Raw genomic sequence first — 13,565 nt, 5'->3', positions numbered from 1 at the left:
GTTGACTACTATCAGTAAAGTTTTAATAAATTCCTGGGACCTGGAAAACTCAGTTAAATCAGCATACAGAACTAATAACATTTTCACTAGAGGAAGAGTATTTCACTTTTATTCAGCAAATGGTTTATCATGGCACCGTTTATCATATGCAAGGGACTAAGAATCCCTGTCCCAACAAAAGTTACCATCTGGGCAGGACCTTGAGAGCCACAGTTCAGCAGTATGCACCCTTTGAAGGTACAGTGGGAACTGCAGTCAGCTGCGGAGGGGAGGGAAGGCTTCCTGGGGAAGTGCTGCTCACCGTGAACAATGGCTTCAGGGCAAACAGCTCTGTGAGAAGGGCCTACAGGGGAGGGAACCAGAGCACAGGACTGGAAATGAAAGACAGCCAGCACAAGAGGGAGCAGTTTGGAGGGAGGAAGCAGAGATTTGGGTCATGTTAAGGATTTTGACTCTAATTACCTAAGGCTGACATGATTAGATGTGAATTTTAGAAACACCACTCTAAACCGCAGAGTTGAGAGTATAATGGAGAATTGGAAATGCTGGAGGCAGAAGGTTTTGTTTTTAAGAAATAGTAGTACCCAGAATCATTTTGAGGAATGAAGAAAGCAAGCCTAGCTAAACTTCAGGAACAATTCCCCCAAAAGACAGGCCTAGGAGGGCTATGCTGCCTCTGGCATGACTAGGAAAATCAGGAAGCTGCTCCACAGTGCCCAACTTCAGGCCTGCCACCTGGCAGATGAAGTCTGCTGCAGGAATCCAGGTCAGAGGGCACAGCAGCTAGAACTGGGATTATAATGGGGGTGGGGAATGGGACATGTGCTTTAGCAGGAGGAAGAATGAATGGAGAAGGTGGGTGGGGAGAGGAAGGTTTCTGGACTGAAGCAACAGGGCACACAGAACCCATTACTAAAAAAGAGTAAACAGAAGAAGAATTGGGGTGGGGAAATGAATGTGGAGTTTTGAATTTAAGAAGTCGGAGATGTTAGAGATGTGTGAGGAATATCTTGGTAGCCAGTTGGAGTCAGGGGCATAGTCAGAGGTGAATTTAATGGTGGGAGCACCATGCGTGTGCCCTAGACCCCGAGTTCAGAAGGACCCCGCAAAACCCCAACTTTACACCTTTTTTCTAATGTAAGGGGCCCAATATTTTCTTCTGTGCCTGGGGCCTCAACTGACTTTAATCTGCCTCGGGGCATAGTCACAGTGCACTGAAGCCACAGGCAGCGATGAGTTCCTCCAAGGACAGCACCCGAGTCAGACAGAAGAAGGGCAGGATGCAACCCTGAGGAACACCACTGATGCTTAGGAGACAGGCAGAGGAAGACCAGACCAACAAGAGAGGCTGGAAAAGAGGCAGAAGAAAAAATGGAAAGAATGCAGTACCAGGGAAGGGAAGGAAGCAGAGGTCAACAGTGTGTGATACTGCTGAGGGATCAGTAAGATAAGAACTGAGATCTGCAAAAGAAATTGCTGTGACCTTCATGTTGGCATATGTCCCCTGATGCTCTCAATTTAACACAGAACTAGAACTCCTGGCAATCATGATTTTTTTAAAGACTTTACTCATTTAAAATTATTTATTTATTCATTTTGAGAGAGAGAAAGAAGGGGGGAAGAACAGGAAGCATCAACTCCCATGTGTCTTGACCAGGCAAACACAGGGTTTTGAACTGGTGACCTCAGCATTCAAGGTCCATGCTTTATCCACTGTGCCACCACAGGTCAGACAAGACTTTATTCATTTTAGAGAGGAGAGAGAGAGAGAAAAGATAAAGGGGAGAGAAGGGGGGAGGAGCAGGAAGCATCAACTCTCATATATGCCTTGTGACCAGTTAAGCCCAGGGTTTTGAACCAGCGACCTCAGTGTTCCAGGTATGCTTTATCCACTGCACCACCACAGGTCAGGCAATCATTATGTTTTAAAAGGAGAAGAAAAGGAAAGAAAGAATCAAGGCAAGGAGAAAAAGAAAATGAGGAATAAAGATTGGAAGCGAAGAAACCGAATTTATTTGTATTTGATATATTTGCAAAGTATCAAAGATAGAGTCACAAAAAACCAGCATATTATTAGGAGTAATTAAGTTTTCAAGGTTAACCAAAAAAATCTCCTTTTTAAAAAAATCATTATTTCTCTATACCAGCAACAACTAGAAAATGTAATGGGAAAGTATTCAAAATAGCAACAAAAAACAGGGGATGTTGTGTAAAGCACGGTGACTATACTTAATAATGCTGCTTGTATATTTCAAAGTTGCTAAAGAGTAGATCTTGGAGTTCTCATCACAAGAAAAACAGATTTATAACTATGGGTGGAGACAGATGTTGACTAGACCTATTGTGATCATATATGAACTCATACAAATAGCAAAACATGATGTTGTACACCTGAAGCTAATATGTTATATTTTGGTAATATCTCAAAAAAAAAAGAGAAAGACTTCAGTTCTCTCTAAATGAATCTATAAATAAAATGCAATCTCATCATTGGTTTTATATTATTATTATTGTTTAGAAATGCAGATTTATTCCAAATCCGTATGAAAGAATGATGGTTCACAAAAGCTAAACAAAACAAAAAAGAGGAACTCATTCTGTGAGATAATAAACCAGCATGCTACTAGCATATAGACAGGGACCAACAGCACAGAACAAAGAGTACTGAAAGAGATCCAAGTGTACATGAGAGCCTACTTTATAATTAAGACTGCCCCAAATTAATGGAGAAAGGACAATCCATCAGTAAGAGAAAAGTGGCTCCATATGTGAAGAAGTAGTAAAAATAGATTCCTGCCTAATACTCTATAGAGGTGAACCTCAGGTGAAGAAAGGGCCCAATGTAAAAGGTAAAATGATGAAGCTAATAGAATCTTTGTAGAAAAATATCTTTGTGACTTATGGAAGAAAAAGAGTTCTTAAATCCCCAAAGCACAAAACATATATTATCTATGCAAAACAATAAAAACATCTCTCATTGTTAGAGTAGCAAGCTTTTAATGGATTTTCTATATTTAAAAAATCAGACTAAAGAATGATTCCTCACCTGGCCTGTGGTGGTGCAGTGGACAAAGTGTCAACCTGGAATGCTGAAGTTGCAGGGGGTGGGGGGTGGGGGTGGTGTGGATAGCCTACTTCAGTCAAGGCACATACAAGAAGCAACTATTACTGAGTTGATGCTTCTGGCTCCTCTCCCTCCCATTCTCTCTCCTCTCTCTAAAATTGGTAAATAAAAATCTTTTTTAAAAAAGAAAAAAAGGATGATTCCTTATGATTATTCATGTAGATTTACATTTAGATTTAGAGGGTTCCTGAGTATGAGGGAAATATACAGTCCCTGAATTAAGATGGTCTGCTTACGGTTTTTTGACTTCACAGTGGTGAGAAAGCATATACATTCAATAGTAACTGCACTTGGAGTCTTGATCTTTTCCAGGGCTGGTGATTTAAGGTCCATCCTCTCCTGATGGTGGGCAAGTGCAGTGAACACAGCTCCCCACCAGCCCGGTGGTCACACAGGTCAACAGCCCATACTCTACAGTGTTCACTGTGACATGGTTGTGCCCAACTAAGCACATTAAAGGTGGGCTCAGCTAAGCAATGATGTTCAGAAGGTTAGGTGGATTAAATGCATTTTCAACTACAGTACTATATTTTCAATTTATGATGGGTTTATCAGACCATAATCCCACCAAAAGCCGAGGAACATCCATAATGGGTGACTTTTAGAAAAAACACTGCAGCCTGGCCAGGTGGTGGCACAGTGTATAACAGCGTCAACCTAGAATACTGAAGATCTGGTTTCGAAATCTGAAGGTCACTGGCTTGAGCAAGATGTCACTGGCTCATCTGTCCCTCCCCCCGCAAGGCACGTATGAGAAGCAATCAATGAACAACTAAAGTGCTGCAACTATGACTTGATGCTTCTTCTCTCCATCCCTTCCTGTCTCTCTCTCTCTCTTTCTCTCTCTTGTGCTAAAAAAATAAAAACAAAGTTCAAAGGACTTCAATAGTATTTAAAAAACAAAAACAAACAAAAGAAGAAAATATTACAGTATTAGGTCAGTACTATGAATGATTCCATACTCCATATATGCTACCACTTGGGTTCCTCATAGACTTTATTAGTCACATTAGCCTCCAGAACACTTGGGAGTACAGCTAGTTAAAGAGAGACCTATCCATTATCATCCGCATCTTCCATACTCAAAGACTTTCAAACTAAAGTAACTGACATTATTCCCTTTGAAACTAGTGTTGTATCTTAAGTCCTCAGCAAATTAAATAAAAAATACAGGATTTTGAAAGTTGTAATAAACACATTATAGTTACATAAGCACAACTGAATGAAATTAGTATATAACTCAAATTTAACTGAAATCTCAGGTTTTCCAAAAAGCATAGGGCTATAATCCAAATGCTTTATTTCATGGCTATCAGCTTCTGTAAGAGGTAGAATAAGTAACTAAGAATTTACATATACTAAGAATGGTCTAAATAAAAAAAAAATCAGTCATTGTTTTAAAACGAGATGTCTATAAGTTAAGACTTGATTGTAACACCTGGGGAAAAACCCAAATTCAGTGTATCACAGACTGGATACTTAAATCTTCATAGACTAGGTAATAAGCATATATTAGGTACAATATTTATAACCCTCAAATAAAAGATATTTACTTAATTAAAGAATTCACTCATGTTTTTTACTCCCTTTTTTCATCATGCTATGCTGAATTTAACTTTTTTTTTTTTTTTTTTTTGACAGAGAGAGAGTTAGAGAGAGGAACAGACAGGGACAGACAGAAAGGGTGATGAGAAGCATCAATTCTTTGTGCAGCACCTTAGTTGTTCATTGATTGCTTTCTCATATGTGCCTTGGGGGGGGCTACAGCTGAGCCAGTGACCCCTTGTTCAAGCCAGCGACCTTGGGCTCAAGCCAGTGACCTTTGGGCTGAAGCTGGTGAGCCCACGCTCAAGCCTGCAACCTCGGGGTTTTAAACCTGGGTCCTCTGCATCCCAGTCCGACGCTCTATCCACTGTGCCACCGCCTGGTCAGGCTAACTTTTCTTTAGAGCCAATAACATCTGCTAAAAAATAAAAATCATTTATTTAATTTGTTTAATATACTAAAATATTTCTTCTTCAAGACTTTACGTGCCCCCCCCATCTACCTCCTGCATATTTCAGAAAACTATAAAATCACCACTAAATAGTGTGAGATAGTAACCCACAGGTATTGTAAATGTATTAGATTAATAAAATATACCTTGAACAACAACCTGGCTGCCTGGGACAAAGAACTGCTGAGTGCCATCAGCGGCCTGTGCTGCGTACTGCACAATGGTGGCACCTGGTGGAGGAGCTCCTGAATTTGTCATTGTTAATGCCTGCAGTCCCTGAACACCATCAGATCCTGGGTTAGAAATCTGGATTGCTCCACCTTGGGCTATAGCAACTTAACAAAAAAAGAAAAGAAATATTAGAAAATTTCACGCTTCATTTTTAATACTGTCATATTGGAAGAATATATACTCTAGGTCTGTATATTACCAATGCTTCCCGTTCTCCATTTACCCTTATTTCTTTATGTTGAAGTGATAAGGAGATCCTTTTGACAGGACAATACTCTGAAAAGGCTCATAAATACTTGAAAATATCTTATATTCTGAACTGTCTCAAATATATAAGCTCATGCAGCTCTCCTCTCCCTCGACATCCACCTAAATTATTTAAGAGGAAGAGAAGAGATACAAACAGTCTAGCTTCGTGATTTTCTCCATTCTTTCAGATATTTTAGATACTAATAAACAGCATTCTAACAATTAGGAAATGGTCAATGAAACTCTAATGAGTATCATAAATACTATGAATTCAGCTAACTACAGTACTTTTCTTACTTATCATCAAAAGAAAATAGCTTTTCATGTAATATATATTTTTGTTTTTAAAGCTCAAGTCTACAAAACTGTAGCTTTTACCATTTTGACTATGTCAGTAGAAACCTGAAATATAAAGTGTTAAATTATAAAGGACCTTAAAAGCTAACTGTATTGAAACAATTTGTGCTACAATATTTACCTCTATCAAGGATCTTGAATAACTAGGCTAATGGCAACAATTACGAGAATTTCCTCTAAATACTGAGACTTGCCAGTCATGTTTAAAAATTAACATTTTAACTAAAAGTTTCAAAAGAATAATTGATCAAGTGAAGTGTTTTAAAATTTTCTTCTAATAGACATATCTAAATATCTGAGTTTGGTATACTTTAACATAAAGATTATGACTCCACATTTTAGTTTAAACACTAGAGATTAAGTGGAACCAAGAGCTATCTTTTTTTTTTTCAGAGACAGAGAGAGAGTTAGAGAGAGGGATAGATATGGACAGACAGACAGGAACAGAGATAGATGAGAAGCATCAATCATCAGTTTTTTGTTGCAACACCTTAGTTGTTCATTGATTGCTTTCTCATATGTGCCTTGACCGTGGGCCTTCAGCAGACCGAGTAACCCCTTGCTCGAGCCAGCACCTTGGGTACAAGCTGGTGAGCTTTGCTCAAACCAGATGAGCCCGTGCTCAAGCTGGCGATCTTGGGGTCTCAAAACTGGGTCCTTCCGCATCCCAGTCTGATGCTCTATCCACTGTGCCACCGCCTGGTCAGGCTTTTCTTTTTTTTTTTAAATGACATATAAACCAGCTAACTAGATTTTACAATGAAGATAAAAATAGCATACCATCAGAATGACAACACTGATAAATCAACGTAAATGCCTAATAGAAATGTTATAGTAGTATATATACTTTGGAATTTCCAAATTATTTCCTAAAATCTTAATAGTACCTAAGCAGAGGTCCACTTGAGCAACGACCTGATCATATAAACCTGTTGGAACTATTAAAAGAGTAACAATAAATTTTTAATTCTTGACCTAACATAAAATGATGGGTTAACATTTTGAGTTCAACACAGATTCGTTCTCTGTGTTTTTAGTTATACTGACAAGCCTCTATTAGATAGGATTAATGGAAATTGAAGAGTCAGCTACAAAATGTCCATAGTGCTGGGATTGGGAAACTCTGATGTAATATCACGGTATCTGGATCATCTCGAGTGTTATATTCGGACACACTTTACAAACAAGATTTTACCACGACTATCCAAAGATTTCAAAGGTCTCAAGATTCTCCCTTTAGAATAAAAGGTTTGGGAGAGATCTCACCATATCTACCTTCTTAAAATAGAACTATGAGAAAGAAGAGATAAGGCTTCCTTAAAGCCTCAGGCTGGACACAAGTACATTTTATATGTTGTCATACATTTGAATGTGTTTTTAGTTGATTAGTTTGATGTCATTGAAAGACAAGCATAGGCAGTGTAAGCACAGTGTATACAAAGCACAAAGCATAGGGTTTATCTACATTTTAAAAGCTGAAATGAGAGACAAGTGTTTATTTGGGATCAAAGAATTGTAATTTTGGCCACGCACTTTCAGGCAGAAACTCATATAGTGTCCCAATTACAGGGTGAAGCAAAGCATTTTTATGAGAAAAATGAAAGCAATAATTATATGAAAAGAAGAAAAAACTCCTATTTGTGCTGACAGGCTGGGCTACTTACTACTCACTACGTGTGACTGTGTACTGACTCTATCTTCACATAGAAGGTCCACAATGATTATTAGTTCTTGTAATCAGTCTGTCCTGCTGACTTTACAAACAACTGTTTGTAAAAAAAAGGGTAGTTTGGCTCAGTCCAAAGTTTCAAAAAACACGAATAGCTAGACAGCCCTCTGAATAGCTGCTCTGTCCCCCAACGCCTGTCATTACTTATCACGCTGTCAAGGAGCAGGCACTCAAGATGATAAATGAATGCTATCTGTTCCTTACGACACACTATGTCATAAACAATGTAAGCCACTGGTGAGTCTAGAAGAGTTAAATTAAGTGTGGTTTCAAATTCTGATAATAGGACTTAATTGTCAATACCAATGATTGAAATGCCAATTATTGGACTAGTAAAAAATCTAAGAGTAGTTGCTTTCAAGGATAAGAACCATGAAATAGGCAGACAACAAAGATCCTTGCTTTCTTTTTTTCCTACTTTTTTTTCACAACCCCCCTTTTTTTCAATGTTTCCCCATAGTTCCAACCAAAACTTGTTTGCTTTCAACACTGGAAAACTGACATATCAAGAATCTGTTCCTCTCATTCTATTTTCTGGTAAAGACATTATATAATTACTGTATATGTGAAAGACAAAAGCTAAATACACATAAGCTGGCTCTAGGGGGAAAACTGTCTATTGATAAGTCTCATACTCTAGCCTAGCTCTTACTTTTTATATATAAATAACAAAAGTACATTTTATTTTGGCATTATCAAATGACAGAGGACCTTCTCATTTCAAATGTTGCCTCTTATTTGACAAGAAACAAGATTTCCTAATGGTGTATATTGGAAATAGGCTTTGTGTGTATGTATGAGCATACAAGAGATTTGAGAAAACATTTTAGGTTACTATATATTCAAGAATAGTATAATAAGTGCTCTCAGTAGGCACACACTGAGATAAATTAAATAGTAGGAAAAACCAAGATAAAGTCAACTAAATGAGTTTAGTCACATCCTTTGTTTTAGCTTATTTAAAAACACATATAGGGCCCTGGCTGGTTGGCTCAGCGGTAGAGCGTCGGCCTGGCGTGCGGGGGACCCGGGTTCGATTCCCGGCCAGGGCACATAGGAGAAGCGCCCATTTGCTTCTCCACCCCCCACCCCCTCCTTCCTCTCTGTCTCTCTCTTCCCCTCCCGCAGCCAAGGCTCCATTGGAGCAAAGATGGCCCGGGCACTGGGGATGGCTCCTTGGCCTCTGCCCCAGGTGCTAGAGTGGCTCTGGTCGTGGCAGAGCATCGCCCCTGGTGGGCGTGCCGGGTGGATCCCGGTCGGACGCATGCGGGAGTCTGTCTGACTGTCTCTCCCCGTTTCCAGCTTCAGAAAAAAACAAAAAAAAAACAAAAAAAAAATACAAAAAAACACATATAGGAATTTTCTAGCAAGAATTTTGTTTCATTTATTTTTCCTGCTCACTCATCCCATACCTTTTTTTTTTAAGTCTGAAATATTTCCAAACAAATTCCAGACATTACATCTGGCTAATCATTTTTAAATAGTGTTTGGCTCATATCACGGCCATTAATAACAAATGAAAATAAAATACCTTTGTACTTCCCACTAATTTTACTTTGGGGACTAACATTTTCTTGGACTGACACACATAGGTGAAGCATAAACGCTTGCACCTGTGTCCACACTGCTAGGACCCATGAGGAAGGCACACTGGCCTGTAAATATTAACTGGGACTCAAGCAGAAGTAAAATTGTTTCTCTATTTTAGACAATATGCATACTTATTTTCTTCTTTTAAGAAATCCTTAATAGCATAACAGTTTCATAAAATATCTAAATTAAATTAAAATTAAACAGCTAGGTTTACTTTTTATAATCAAATTCTGCTCCAACGTCCATTATTGATTCAAGCTTGTTAGTATGTTATCTGCTCATAGTTGAGGTGGGGAGAGGTTATGCTCTGTTGTTCTAGTAGCTCTGGGAGGTCCCTATCTGCCCTCACTGATGTCTCAGGTGAGTTATACCACATAATTAAATAGGTTACTCTATACATACTAGTTGAATGTTGGACACACTGACTGGCCTTACATTAAGAAAGCATTTGTCTAGCTAAAGTGTAATTCATTAATTTACTTAAGTATTTTCCAACTAAGTTAGTTTTAGTGGTTACACAAATGTCTTTATATATATATCCTTACACAGTCATGGTATTTAGTTTCAAATCAGTATTAACCCAAGTATGGTTTCTCCATCTCCAACTACCATTTATCAAAGTAGCCAGGATGCTATTATATCAGCTAATCCAGGAAATAAATTATTTTAAAAGTGATACACAAAACCAGGTTTTAAAAATCTGCTATTTCCACTACTGATTGCCACTGAGTACTTCTCTCCTAAAACTATTAATATCATTGATGGGAAATATTATGTACAGAATAAAAATTCAAAAATTTTGTTAAAAAATGTTTAATTAAAAATATTTTAAAGTATTGTAAAACTAATACAGAAGGAAGAAGATAAAGGTAAATAAGGGTAGAAAATGGGGGGAAAAAGTTCATGACCAAATGAGGAACGAGAATGTATTTACAATTTCGTCTGACCTCTTTTTAATTGATGCTCATCTTTTTAACCCTAAACCTGTATAAATGAGCTAATTGAAATGCATAAACAACTGAATGTGTAATCAATTATCCTTTGAGCCATCTTTATTCCAAATTGCAATAAAAAGAGTGCATTTTCATTAAATTAACTTTAAAAAGAACAACAGACTTTATTCCTGTGAATTCTCAGATTTAATTCAAAAAGTGAGCACAAAACTGAGTGTAAGTACCCTTCAAAGCAGAAGGAACACTAAAACACCCTCAGGCTAGAACAAGAACAGCAGCACCAAGGCCAAACGCCAGATTGACACTAAGGAGACAGACACCTCGACATCTGCTTTGAAAATCACCTTGGGAGAAGGTGGGCAAAGCCCCTACTAAAAGCAATAAATGCAACTGCATTTACCTTAGAATGTGTGAGCCTATCATGTGCAAATTCTTTTTCTGAAGATTGGACTCATATGAGTCTCCTGAGAATTCTGAATTCTTTAGCAGTCCACATAGTTCATAATATCTTATTCATAATGGTGGGTTTTGGATTGATCCACTTGCCTTTAGTGTATAAAAATTCCAATAAAGAGGAGTTAATACAGACTCGTTCTAACAAAGTTCCTAGCAAAATAAAATAGAAGTAAGTAAAGAGACAAGGGACATTTGGAAAAAAAAATAATTTGAAGTCTTGGGTGATAGTTCTAAATTGGTAAGGAAGAGTTCAGGTCAGGTATACTAGAATGTAGGATACAAAAACAACTGTTTTTAGAGAAAACTAAATGAATTAAACTTTGAACATTTTAATCACTTTAGTTGTTTTTACTATGCATTTATGAATTCACTCTCATTTCATTCATATCTTACACCGGATGTAAATTATTCGCTTATTCTAAACATTTCTGAACCACCATCTTTAAAAATATTCTCCTAACACAGGAAAGATTTCTTTGACTAGAATATCATTGGCACACAGCAAAACTATAGCCAAGATCTGTCCTTTCAGTAAAAGTGTAGCTCATTTTCTTGGTGTTGCAATAATGAATCTCTGCCCACTTTAAGTTATTATTCCTACCCCCAGGTAGGAAAGTTAGCATATTGTAGCTTTCACTTCTTAGTTTGTGATTAAAAAACTAGTTGAGTGTCCGATTGGGACGCAGAGGACCAGGTTTGAAGCCCTGAGGTTGCTGGCTTGACCCGGCTCATCTGGTTTGAGCAGGGCTTACCCGATTGAACCCAAGGTCACTGGCTTGAGCAAGAGTCACTTGGTCTGCTGTGCGCCCCCCTCCCCCAAGGCATGTATGAGAAAGCAATCAACAAACAACTGAGGTGCTGCAGCAAAGAATTGATGCTTCTCATCTCTCTATCCCTTCCTGTCTGTCTGTCCCTCTCTTTCTGTCTCTGACACACACACACAAAGTTGAAGTAATAAGGCCAACTTCTATCAAATATCTAACTTTCAATTATTAAAAATATAACAGCTTGTATATGGGGAAACCTGAGTACACTTACTTTTAATTCTTCAACTTTGACACAAAATTATTTACTTCTGTCTTTAACTTTAATTACACCAAATTAAAAGTAACCTAAAGTAGTAAGTTTTGGGAAAAAGAAGCAAAGCTAAGTTTGGGGGATAGTACTCCATGGATAAAAGTTGAAGAAAGAATTAATTTTTGTAATAAAAGATTATAAAATGGTCTCAAAATTAGATACATAAATATATATTAAAAAACCTTCAGAAATTTTAATAAAATAAACTCCGCTAACCTAAAAACCAAAGGACACCAAATTGTTTCTATTTTTGAGATTTAGTAACAACATTAAAGCATTAATATCTACTAAATTATTCCTAGTAAAAAATAAAACTAAAGAAATAGATCTTGTGCATGTGTAAAGATATCCTCCAATTAAAGTACATGTTTTCTAAAAAGTTGAAATTTTAATATTCATTCTTCCAATGAAAGAATTATCAACAGAAACAAGTGTCACTAAATGTTTACAAAATGTATTTTTAACAAAGGCAAAATCACTTTTCATGAACCAATAAATATGCCAGTTTTTACATGGGACAGCACACAAAGAACCAGCACCACTCTGCATTAGTCACTGCCAGGTTCAGAGCTCCACGGTCCACAGTAAAAACCCCAAGTAAGACAGCCCAGGACCTCTAATGTGGCAAAAAGACAGGTGCTCTCCTTCCTAACACTGGCTTTCTCCTTTGCAGAGCTCCTGACTGCACCCACCAGGCCACCCAGAGTGATGTTTAATGCCCAGCCCTCCTCTCCGCGCTGCATTAAGAGCTGGAGAAGCATTAAGAGCTGGAGAAGTCGAGCCTTTTGGGAACGTGAATCAGACTTCACTTTGGCTAGCTAACGTTTCTCTGTGACATGTCAAAGTAGCATGTTTCTCTTCCCAACTTTTACCTGTTATCTCCTTGTGGCCTCACTCTAACCCCAGAGTTTGTCAATTTAGTATTATTCCCACTTCAGAGACTAAAAACCTGAGATGGAAAAACAATGTTTGCTCTGACGTAGTTGGCCAACGACAGGACCAAGAGGCCTTCTCCATATCAACTTTAGCTTTAACATTCTCTCAACCCAACGTTTTCATGATTTGTTTCAGCTAATAACCTCAGCCAATAAACCCACTGCCACCCCATGCATATCACCTCATAGAGAGATCACTGCTTTCGACCTGCCAGATGGTGTTCAAGATGGCAGTTCCCCAAACTTTAAGATTTCTGAGCATTATTTCATCAGTAATTTCCAACCCTTTCCCTGTCATGACACAAACAGAAAATGATGTGCGTACAGCTGACCAGTCAGGAGGTTCCCTTAGGTCTAAGCTAGCCCGTGCAGCACTCGGGGGCAGAGGGCATGAGGAGCCCAGCGTTCCTGGGACCTGTGGGCTGCACTGCCAGGGCACACAGCTGGCCCTCTCTGGTTTTCAGTTCTAATACTCCCACATGTTCTCAGTGGGCCAGACACGAGGCATGTAACAGAGAGGGAAGAAAGAGAAATGACAATGAACACCTCAAGTCCAACTCTTAGAGAGAGTGGGGAGTTTTCCTTTCCCAACGTGAATTTTGGACATGTCACTCAGCACCTTGTATAGGCTGGAGATAAATTACACCCCAGGTATAATTTGCCAGATATTACACCAGGTATTATGGTAGGAACTACCCACAGAACTGAATTACTAATGAAGAATGTTAATGCTGCAGATTAACCGTCACTGTAAGGAAAACTCTAAAAGACTAATGACTCCAAAAGGTTTTCCCATAGATTAAAGAAGATTACAGCTTGCTTAAACAGCCAAATCTTAAATTAAGACTTGAGACTTTCCTAGGTA

General features: G+C 38.3%; 1 protein-coding gene across 18 annotated transcripts in view; it reads right to left on the bottom strand.

The window, feature by feature from the left end:
• The window catches only part of CREM (cAMP responsive element modulator), a 514,873-nt gene that overhangs the window by 22,309 nt on the left and 478,999 nt on the right, over positions 1-13,565 (bottom strand). For 10 of the 18 annotated variants that reach the window (XM_066386683.1, XM_066386684.1, XM_066386687.1 and 7 more), the window contains one exon: positions 5,267-5,455. The exons of the other annotated variants lie outside the window; for them this stretch is intronic. In XM_066386683.1, the coding sequence (XP_066242780.1) occupies positions 5,267-5,455 (189 nt within the window). The remainder of the gene's footprint in view (positions 1-5,266; positions 5,456-13,565) is intronic. 18 annotated transcript variants of the gene reach the window in all.

Source organism: Saccopteryx leptura, chromosome 5, assembly GCF_036850995.1.
Source record: "Saccopteryx leptura isolate mSacLep1 chromosome 5, mSacLep1_pri_phased_curated, whole genome shotgun sequence".
NCBI lineage: Eukaryota > Metazoa > Chordata > Mammalia > Chiroptera > Emballonuridae > Saccopteryx > Saccopteryx leptura.
This window is presented reverse-complemented; position numbering and strand designations above follow the sequence as displayed.